The sequence below is a fragment of the Notothenia rossii genome (genome assembly GCF_949606895.1).
Source record: "Notothenia rossii genome assembly, chromosome: 7".
Lineage (NCBI taxonomy): Eukaryota > Metazoa > Chordata > Actinopteri > Perciformes > Nototheniidae > Notothenia > Notothenia rossii.
This window is the reverse complement of record NC_136905.1, coordinates 66,539,009-66,550,840: the sequence shown is the minus strand read 5'-3', so window position 1 is coordinate 66,550,840 and position 11,832 is coordinate 66,539,009. Positions and strand designations below refer to the sequence as shown.

The 11,832-nt window shown below is 37.7% G+C and overlaps 1 protein-coding gene across 2 annotated transcripts; it reads left to right on the top strand.

Moving 5' to 3' along the window:
- The first annotated feature begins 4,994 nt into the window (after positions 1 to 4,994).
- LOC307045817 (uncharacterized protein) lies at positions 4,995 to 10,357 on the top strand. Of its 2 annotated transcripts, XM_079691777.1 has the most exons (9): positions 4,995 to 6,923; positions 7,494 to 7,628; positions 7,770 to 7,904; positions 8,272 to 8,340; positions 8,445 to 8,539; positions 8,827 to 8,953; positions 9,449 to 9,566; positions 9,687 to 9,763; positions 10,198 to 10,357. In XM_079691777.1, the coding sequence occupies exons 1-9, from the start codon at positions 5,244 to 5,246 to the stop codon at positions 10,306 to 10,308; spliced, it is 2,547 nt and encodes an 848-aa protein (XP_079547903.1). In that variant the 5' UTR covers positions 4,995 to 5,243; the 3' UTR covers positions 10,309 to 10,357. The 2 variants fall into 2 exon arrangements, with proteins under 2 accessions (XP_079547903.1, XP_079547904.1); XM_079691778.1 differs by lacking the exon at positions 8,272 to 8,340.
- Positions 10,358 to 11,832: the final 1,475 nt, after the last annotated feature.

Here is an 11,832-nt window from a genome sequence, read left to right as displayed (position 1 = left end):
ATAGGACACACCTCTTTTTATTGCATTTTAACACTCTAAATATTTTATATTAATATTTTAATGGAAAAATTACCTTATTTCTTCAATACCTTCCAGGTCATGTGACCTAATCACTCAAAATCAATGTTGGGTCAAAGAACTACACTGGCTGCATAGGACACACCTCTTTTTATTGCATTTTAACACTCTAAATATTTTATATTAATATTTTGATGGAAAAATTAGCTTATTTCTTCAATACCTTCCTGGTCATGTGACCGATCCACTCAAAATCAATGTTGTGTCAAAGAACTACACTGGCTAAATAGGACACACCTCTTTTTATTGCATTTTAATACTTAAAATATTTTTATATTAATATTTTAATGCGAAATTGAGCTTATTTCTTCAATACCTTCCAGGTCATGTGACCTAATCACTCAAAATCAATGCTGGGCCAAAGAACTACACTGGCTGAATAGGACACACCTCTTTTTATTGCATTTTAATACTTAAATAATTTGTATATTAATATTTTGATGCAAAAATGAGCTTATTTCTTCAATACCTTCCAGGTCATGTGACCGATTCACTCAAAATCAATGTTGGGTCAAAGAACTACACTGGCTGAATAGGACACACCTCTTTTTATTCCATTTTAATACTTAAAATATTTTTATATTAATATTTGAATGCAAAATTGAGCTTATTTCTTCAATACCTTCCAGGTCATGTGACCTAATCACTCAAAATCAATGCTGGGCCAAAGAACTACACTGGTTGAATAGGACACACCTCTTTTTATTGCATTTTAATACTTAAATAATTTGTATATTAATACTTTGATGCAAAAATTAGCTTATTTCTTCAATAACTTCCAGGTCATGTGACCGATTCACTGAAAATCAGTGCTGGGTCAAAGAACTACACTGGCTGCATAGGACACACCTCTTTTTATTGCATTTTAATAGTCTAAATATTTTTATATTAGTATTTTGATGGGAAAATTAGCTTATTTCTTCAATACCTTCCAGGTCATGTGACCTAATCACTGAAAATCAATGTTGGGTCAAAGAACTACACTGGCTGCATAGGACACACCTCTTTTTATTGCATTTTAACACTCTAAATATTTTATATTAATATTTTAATGGAAAAATTACCTTATTTCTTCAATACCTTCCAGGTCATGTGACCTAATCACTCAAAATCAATGTTGGGTCAAAGAACTACACTGGCTGCATAGGACACACCTCTTTTTATTGCATTTTAATACTTAAATAATTTGTATATTAATACTTTGATGCAAAAATTAGCTTATTTCTTCAATACCTTCCAGGTCATGTGACCTAATCACTCAAAATCAATGTTGGGTCAAAGAACTACACTGGCTGCATCGGGCACACCTCTTTTTATTGCATTTTAATACTTTAAATATTTTTATATTAATATTTTGATGGAAAAATTAGCTTATTGCTTCAATGGAGGATCCTGTGACCTAAGATGTTCATCGTCATAACCACACTGTAGCTATGTTCGTATGACAAATAAAAACCTTGAACCTTGATTCATGAATTAAAGTGCTACTTGTTGTTTTGCCCGCTGACCGGCTGGTCCTGTTGCTCGTCTTTTTTTTGTAACTAGCTGATGCTCAATCTAATCCTGTTCTTCAAAGTCACTGTCGGACACATTCTGATACACCTTCCTCTTCCTCTACATCATCGTCAAATGGTTCTCTCTCTTCCAAAATCATTTGCAAGGCCCTCTGAGCAGGGCATAATTTGGCCATCTTGATCAGTTGTGATAAGACACACACACACACACACACACACACACACACACACACACACACACACACACACACACACACACACACACACACACACACACACACACACACACACACACACACACACACACACACACACACACACACACACACACACACACACACACACACACAATTTCCACATTCGTGTTAGCCCCGAACCTCCTGTTTGTAATATAAATGTGTAGTACAGTGGGTGGTCATTTTAAATGTGTTTTGATATAAGTTCTTCACAGAAAATTAGCCAACGCCATTGAGTGTGAGGTTGAACAAATAATGTATCATATCATTTTTGTTGATTTATTTATATAGATTTTTTGATTAGATCATAGATACGTCCATGAGTTAAGACCATGGTTAAGACATGATATGATGATTCACACTCATGTACAGGTGGCGGTATGCACCTTTAAAGTTGTTTGCAATACGCCAAACATCGAGAGAAGAAGAAGAAGAAGAAGAAGAAGAAGAAGAACACGAAGAAGATATTTTGGAAACCAGATCACATTGTTTGATCTAAAAATGGTGCGCTTCAAAAAAGGCAAGACAAAGAAAGCTTTAGACCTGTGGCAACAAGCAGGAGGTAGAGATTTCATCACCAGGTCTTTAATTTCTCATGGTTTTAGTGAAGTTAATGTTACAACTGAGCAGTGGTCCTCAGTTACACTTACAGTGTTTAAAGGTAATAAGAAAGAGCATCTTAAGTGGTTGAGGGTCATCTGGGGTGAAGACCGACGTGGAGTCCGGACTGAGGTGCTTCAAGCAGGTACTGTTAAAAAATAATTTTGATGAGCCCCACCCAGAGCAGAGTCCCGCCTCGGATACCCGGCGGATAACCCGCAAAATAGTTGTGTAACGGGCAGACCCGGCGGCAGACATACGTCTCTGGGCGGGCATTTGATTTGCCAGGGCGGGCCCACCCCGAAACTTACATTTCCCGGGAAATCTGAATTGTCAACGGGGGTGGGGACTTAAGCAAGCACGCAGGCAAACTTGAGGAGCGTACACAGTGTGGAGTGAGGTTGAGCGATAAAGAGAAGGGGGAGAGAGAGAGAGAGAGATTGAGCGAGGGGCAGATAGCGTGTGCAGCGGTCTGTTTGCGCACAGAACCGGAGTTTGTGAGAGAGCCGGCTTGAGAGTCAATTTCTCTGAGTTGCCATATTCCTTTCATGAACCACTTCCTGATATCCATTGTTGCAGATAAATATAAATGATAATAGACAAACTAACCTAGCAAGAGTATACTGTCAGGCTGCTGTGCCGCATCTCACTCAAACACCCACATGACTCAACCCAGCGAAAAACCAGTCTCGCGCGCAGCCTTTCATTCAGAATTTCATTCAGAATTTCATAGCAAAATAAAAAAAATGATATTAAACTAATCTTTCAACATAGTTTAAAACAAAAATAAATATTAGGACAGAGCCCTACAAATAACAACCATAAACATAATAATAAAACAATTACAATGTTGTATTCAGCCCTGATTAAAACTGCGGGCCCAAATCCTGGATGGGCGGGCCCAAATCCTCGATGGGCGGGCCCGGCCCCATGGGGCTCGCCCATGACGCCGGGTCTGGTAACGGGCAAAACATACACGTAGGCCCATTTCCAGGGGTGCACATAACTGGTACGCAGGTACGCATGCGCGGAAACAATCTGAATTGCGTACCGTCACTTGTGTCACAAAGCGCATTTGCGTACCGTGGTACTTGTGAAGCTTTTCCAGAAGGCGGTTCGATCACCGGACGACAGAGTCGGTCTCCGTGTGCACAGACGGGGCTAATGTTAACGTCGGTCTGTACAACGGAATTGTGCCAAAAACTACGCCAACCGGCTGCGGAGGGAGACTCACTGGAGAACTGCGCTAAAACAGCTGATCACAACGTTCACGCTCTGTGGTCACGAAGTACTCCACTAGCCCCCCCAAAAATTCACAACGGGTCGGGTCGTGGGTCTTATATCATCAGGTCGGGTCCAGATTTGACTTGAAGATAATTGCGTGTAACGGGTCGGTTCGCAGTTGCTACTGAGCTGAGAGGGTTCGGGTGGTTGCAGATTTGCAAAACTGGACCCATGCAGGACTCTGCCCCAGAGGCTTTTAAGTTGAAGCTTAACCCTTGTGAACCCCTTTTTAAAAACATTACTCTGAAAACACTAACGACAAAAATGTCTGCATCTAAAAATACTGTAATAAAGATATTATAGGCTATGTTAATAATGTTGTTCCACTTTCAATTACTTACATTTTTTAACCCAATTCAGTGCTGATCATAATTATCAAATGTTCATTCACTTTTATTTTTTTCGCTAGGGATTTGAAAGTCACTATTTTGATTACACATTATTAAGAACATGTTTCCAAAACACTAACATCTTTACCAAATGCCGTGTCATATTCTTAACACAATCAGAATGCTCGCAAAATTAAACAGTAGCCTGGATAATACATTTCATTAGGGAGGCATAAGGGTTAATGTTCTTATTTAATTAAATACTACAGCCATCACAGTAGGATGTTAACATAATTTACTGTAATTGACCCAAGGATGGCAGATTGCTTAAAGTTGCATTGTAGTCATGCAATAAGAGATACAGTAGTTAAATGAGATTTTTTACTTTTGTAATGTTTGTATTTAGGAAAATATGTCAGTGAAAGAGGGAGAGATGGACAGCACAGTATCAAGAAACAGTCTTACAGCGCACCTACGGGTGAGGAAGACGAGGACACAAGTCAGGATGAAAAGGAAATAAGTAACGCACAGCCACAGTCTGAGATAGACACAGAAGAGTCAGACCAACAAAGTACAGAGACAGACACCAAAACGACAACAACAATGAACAGAAAGGGACAAAGAGGCAAGGACAAGAAAGGGCCAGAAAAGGATAAAAAAAGAAAAAGAAACAAACGAAAAACAGGGACAGAGCCTGTGGGGAAAGATGAAGATAAGAACGATGAAGAAAAACAGTCTTACAGCGCACCTACAGGTGAGAAAGACGAGGACACAAGTCAGGATGACAGGGAAATAAGTAACGCACAGCCACAGTCTGAGATAGACACAGAAGAGTCAGACCAACAAAGTACAGAGACAGCCGCCAAAATGACAACAAAAATGAACAGAAAGTGCAAAGCAGGGCCAAAAAAGTTCAAAATTGCCATGACAAGAAAACAATGGAACAAATTAAACCTAAACATTGCAAAAAAAAACTCCGTCCCCCCTGGACTGATACATTTTATCAGGAATTTTTGAAAAATAATCCATGCTGCACACTTGCTTTCAAATACCAGCATGTTAAGACAAATGATAGCCGTAAAAAGAATTCGCCATTTTTCTGTGCCTCTGCAAAATGCACATTTAATGGATGCAACGCTGTCTACAGTTTCTCAAAAAAGAACAGGCCAAAATCAACGGATAAAAAAATATTTTTTAAAGTCATGCGCATTGGTGAAGTTATACACCATAAAAATCAAAGGCGATTTAGACCAGCAAAATACACGAGAAGAGGAACAATTTCCAAAGCCTTAACCAGTGGTGTCAGCAATTATTATTACACTATGTTGAGACAGACACCAGTAGAGGAAATAATGGCTGGTAACATAAGCAGAAGCCTCACCAAAGACGTATTAAAGAAAATATCCTCTGAAGTGAAGAAAAGTGCAAGGCTCCACGATGACATGATGCTTGAACTCATGTTGACTCAAAAAATAATCAAAGAGAGCAGCAGTCATGCATCATCAAAAGGCTATCTTCAGCACCTACAAATTGATCCGTTTGCTGTGCATTTATACACAGATGCTGGAATAAAGATATTGACTGAGCACTTGAAAAAGCCAACACCTACGGCCCTCTACCTTGATGCCACAGGCAGCGTGATACAGAAAATTCCTGATCAAAATAAGCGGGTCTTGTATTATGCTTTGGTTTTGCCCGGAATGGGTAAGGATAAGCCTCCCTTGCCTGTCACAGAACTGATCACCAATAGCCATTCCATTCCATCTATTTCCCATTGGCTCATGGAATTTAAGAGAAAGTTGTCTTACACAACAAAAAGAAAGATAGCACAGGTTGAGACAGATTATAGTTGGGCTCTGATAAACAGTGTGCTTCTGTCTTTTAACAGGGAAAATATGTCAGTGTACCTTGACAGAGCATTTGAGATAGTGTCTGGACAAACTGAACTGATTCCTAACTTCACTGTGCTGCATCTGTGCTCTGCTCATATCATGAAGGCTGTGTCACAAGCATTTGGAAAAAAAACTGTAGACAGAGGCACACAGGAATATGCAACATTCTGTTTCGCGTACATCCTGAACTGCACAAGTATGCAGGAAGCCTTTGATGTTTTTTATCATATGTGTGTGCTTTTTGATGCAGAGGAGTACACTAATTTGGTGAAACAGAGCAAAATGTACCTCGACAAGTGCATTTTGCAAACTCGGGACGTGAAACTGGAGGAAAGTGGACATGTAATGGGAGAGGAGGAAAGCAAAATGGAAAAAAATGCTCATAACATTATTGGAAAGTCCCCTTTTACACAAGCTTTTCAAGTCAGACGGGACCAAGCAGAGTGTGACATTCTCTCTGACGATGCTGTTCATGTAAAAAACCACTACCTCTGTCCTGGTGCCATTGATGCACTGTTAAAAAACTACATGGGGATCTTCCCATTGTGGAGTGGTTTGTTGCTTGGGGATCTGTCGCGACATAGAAAAGGTACCTCTAAAAAAGATGGAAGTCATAAAACCAGGGATACCAACTGCCATGTTGAGCTCTGGTTTGGGTTGGTCAAACACTCCATCCTTTTAAAAAAAAAGTACCTGAGACCAGCTGAGTTTGTCTCCAAAATGTATGCCTCAATACAAGGAAGATATATAGAGCACATTCAGCAACACAATCTGCCAATGCATATTCTGGACAAAAACTTTGGACATCCTAGCAGGCCAGATGATGACCACGAGGAACAGTGGAACAAGCGGGAAAGTTCTGCTGGTCACACCAAGCCCAAGTCCAAGTACTTCAATCCACCAAAAACACTACCCAACCCCAAGAGCCCACCTGCCACAAAGGTGAAGAAAAGAAAAGTGGACCAACAGGAAAAATATGCACAGGGAAATGTGAGTTTCTCTAAGACTTACTATGTTCAGAGTGTGTAAATTGTTCTCCAGCATTTTCATTGTAACAATGGAATAAGTAAATATTGTCAGAAAGTAAAGCATGGACTAAATTGGTGAGTGAGGTGAAGGACAAAGGACATGAAGTATTATAACCCAATATGATTAGGTGCATGTTGTAGGGGGAGAATATGAAGATGAAAAATGTAAATACAGCATACAAACTTATAACAGAAACTAGATTTCTAAATCAGACTTTGAACTGCAATTACAGTTTCTGTTCCTGAGCAGCCTGTTTAATGTCATTTAGTGAAAACTCTAAAAGGGACTGAGGTTAAATGCATACACATGGACAGTTTAATTATATTTTGTGTATGTAGCTTTGATGGTGCATACAAAAACAAGGCCTCCACCCAAACATTCAAGATTGTTAACCCTCTGGTATCATTCAAATGCGCTACCCTAATTAGTCATTCGGGACAAAAATGTCCAGAGTGATACCGGAGGGTTAAAAGATTCCTCAAGTGTCCATATTAAACAGAATGCATCTATTTCCCCTCAATCTTGACTTAGTTGACCTGGCTGTGGAAAAAAAAGGACACCGAAGTGGTCGTGGCAGTGCTCCCCTCACAGATGAAAGGACGCATCTTACTTATCCGCCACTGTGAGCTATGCTCACTTCGACCCCACCAGTGGTTGACAGGGGAGGTATGTTACTACATGTTTCAAGTGTCTGAAGTTTCACTCTACACTGTGTCATTTTCTTTATCTAGCATTTAACGATTTCTGCCCAAAAAGTATCTGAGGAATATGCATTAATTGGCAAATTGTTATGATTTTTTTTGCCAGGTAATTGAAGGCGTGTTTCATGTTGCTGCCGACAAATTCGGCGTTGTGAACAAAATGTACTTGCTAAATCACTACACAGCAGGTGTCATTTTGTTCGGGGACAGAACTCAGCTAACATCTCACAGTTTACCAAAGGTAATGTGTGTGGTCTGTGTATGTTTATGTGTGTGGTGTGTTGTGTTTGTGCATGGTGATACTTTAGGGGGAAGTAGGTGTGGATTTGATATGTGGGCTCACACTCACCCATTAGGTACATGGAGTGAAGCATTGGCTGAGATCTTAAATAGGAAATTAACTGAGATTATTTTACTGTATCCTCTCTGAAACTATAGTCATTAGTTAAATCACCTGATAAATCTACTTACTTTTGAATTTCCATACCAACACTTGTTTTAAGCACGACAAATGAATGGCACAAGAACATAATTGTCAGACTAATGTTGTTGTTATTTTTACCTTAGCCTTCAAGTTTGTTTTAATCCTTTATTTGATGGCATTATAGGTAAAATTTGACAACTATGAAGCTGTCCTGTCCTTTGTACTTGTCAACAACAACCACTGGAAGTTGCTGGTTTGTAATTATTTTTGTTATTGTATTATTTCTGTTAAAGCACAAGACTTACATGGTGAAACCAAAAATATTTTTTGATGAAAAGTGCTTTTACTTTTTCACAGTACATTCATGCCAAAACCAGCACCGTATTCCTGGTGGATCCAGCTCAAAGCATCGAAGAGCTTGATGACTCCGAACATGCTGCCAAAAGAATACAGTAAATCAAAATTCAATAGATATTTGAAAATTCAAGGAAAAACTATATTTAAACGTAAAAAATGTGTCACATTTAGTTACATTCATACTCACAGACAGCATTGAAAGCATTTTCAACAGTCTGATACAGTCTGTGTTCAGACAGTGATATCTATAGCTGACCTGTGGCTGCCCCTTATACAAATAAATGGTCATATGGTGAATACAAACAGTATGAATTTCTGTTACATTATCTTTAGGAGCCACATAATTAGAAATGTAAAGTGTGTTGACATTATCCTTTCTCAGGGAGTACTTCAGGATGAGGAGGACACGCCACAGCATAACAGACTGGGTGGATGTTAAGTGGAAGGGAGGCGTTATGGGTCACCCACTTCAAAAGGATGGATGTAGCTGTGGTGTCGTTGTTGTGAAGGTGAGCTGAAGAGATTCTGTTTTCATCCAGTTAACAAGCAGAGTTTTTAATGTGAAAGACAGTTTAATGCAAGGACGGATTTAAAAAAGCTGTCAAAAGTAGTGGTTGACCGATAAAGGTTTTTTAAAGGCCGATGCTGATCCCCATAATATTTAGCAGGCAGGTTGGCCAATGGACAATATATAGTATAATGCCGATATCATGTTGTTGTTTATTGTATTTTTCACAACTGACAACAATTGGATTATGACACAACATTGTTGAACTTAAATTAGTATTCACTTGAACACAGAAAGTTTAATTGACAAAACTTTGCTTCTGAATATCTCAAAATTCCAATAATAGGACCGGTCTATATCAATAATCAAAGGTTTTGGGAGGCATTCTAGTCAAGGGTGGATGTTTTCTATAATGTGTCTCATGTTTTTGTCTGTATCTGTATTACTATACAATAAAGAAGAAAAACCCTCCATAACATAAGTGTTGTTTGTTTAGATGGCAAAGGCAGTCATGGAATCCTTCCCTCTGATCCCGAATGTGAATTTCGAGTGTTCAAAGAAATACATGACACAGGAGAGGAGAGAACTGGCTCTCGAAATCCTTGAGGCATCAGGTAAATAAATATGAATATATGTATATGTATATATGGGTGTCTGTATGTATATATATATATATATATATATATATATATATATATAGAAGCTGACATACATGTATTGTTATCTTGTTTCAGTCTTTGATGAGCACACTTATTGTGCTATGTGTGCTGCCTTAAGGCCTCCAGGATCTGGATCTCCCATCACAGACTGGGTGAGCTGTTGTGAAGAAAATGTGTAATTGTGATGTCTACATTTATTTATTTATTTAACAGGGACAGTGCACATTAATGAACATTTCTGTAAATATGCCAGAGTTAGCCAAGAGGCTATTTTTCATCTGTAGTCCCTGGACAGATTTTAAAAGTCAACCTAAAACACATTTAATTTTAAACAACTAAATACAATACATTTAAAAAATGCAACACTCACTACTGGAATACTTAAATCAAAAAATGTAAAAGACAGAACAATAAAACAAAAAAAATAAAACAAAACAATAGAGCATGTTAAAACACAGGGAGTGGGTTTTAAGGAGTAGATGATTGTGTCAGCTGATTCCTCACTAACACTTGAGTATTAAGACAACTGAATGGTAATCTAAGGTACAAATATATTATAAATACATTATTTCTTTCACTTCAACAGGTTCAGTGTGATGACTGCGAACGATGGTACCATGCCCAGTGTCTGGCAATGGACAGCAGAGACCTTAAAAAGGCAGAGACAGGATATTGGAAATGTCCTTTGTGCAAGTAATACTTGAAATGTGCTCAATGATGACGATTAGTAAAACATGTGTCCTGTGTAGCCTTGTTTGTATTACTTTCTGATCATTAATCACTGGGTCACATGACAGGGAAGCTATAGAAAAAACCCTGAATTTGTAATAGAAATATGAATATTAAATAGAGGATGTAATATTATCCGATATAAAGAGCTGTTTCTATTGTGTACAGACTAGTATTCAATTAATAAAGTGATTTTGAGTCATTAGTTATTGAAGAAATAAGCTAATTTTCACATAAAATTATTAATATAAAAGTATTTAGTGGGTTAAAATGGAATAAAAAGAGGTGTGTCCTATTCAGCCAGTGTAGTTATTTGACCCAACATTGATTTTGAGTGATTATGTCACATGACCTGGAAGGTATTGAAGAAATAAGCTAATTTTTCCATCAAAATACTAATATAAAAATATTTAGACTATTAAAATGCAATAAAAAGAGGTGTGTCCTATGCAGCCAGTGTAGTTCTTTGACCCAGCACTGATTTTGAGTGAATCGGTCACATGACCTGGAAGGTATTGAAGAAATAAGCTCATTTTTGCATCAAAGTATTAATATACAAAATATTTAAGTATTACAATGCAATAAAAAGAGGTGTGTCCTATTCAGCCAGTGTAGTTCTTTGACACAACATTGATTTTGAGTGGATCGGTCACATGACCTGGAAGGTATTGAAGAAATAAGCTCATTTTCGCATTAAAATATTAATAAAAAATATTTTAAGTATTAAAATGCAATAAAAAGAGGTGTGTCCTATTTAGCCAGTGTAGTTCTTTGACCCAACATTGATTTTGAGTGAATCGGTCACATGACCTGGAAGGTATTGAAGAAATAAGCTCATTTTTCCATCAAAATATTAATATAAAAATATTTAGAGGGTTAAAATGGAATAAAAAGAGGTGTGTCCTATTCAGCCGGTGTAGTTCTTTGACCCAACATTGATTTTGAGTGAATCGGTCACATGACCTGGAAGGTATTGAAGAAATAAGCTAATTTTCGCATCAAAGTATTAATATACAAATTATTTAAGTATTAAAATGCAATAAAAAGAGGTGTGTCCTATTCAGCCAGTGTAGTTCTTTGACCCAACATTGATTTTGAGTGAATCGGTCACATGACCTGGAAGGTATTGAAGAAATAAGGTCATTTTCGCATTAAAATATTAATAAAAGATATTTTAAGTATTAAAATGCAATAAAAAGAGGTGTGTCCTATTCAGCCAGTGTAGTTCTTTGGCCCAGCATTGATTTTGAGTGATTAGGTCACATGACCTGGAAGGTATTGAAGAAATAAGCTCAATTTCGCATTCAAATATTAATATAAAAATATTTTAAGTATTAAAATGCAATAAAAAGAGGTGTGTCCTATTTAGCCAGTGTAGTTCTTTGACACAAAATTGATTTTGAGTGGATCGGTCACATGACCTGGAAGGTATTGAAGAAATAAGCAAATCTTTGCATCAAAGTATTAATATACAAATTATTTAAGTATTAAA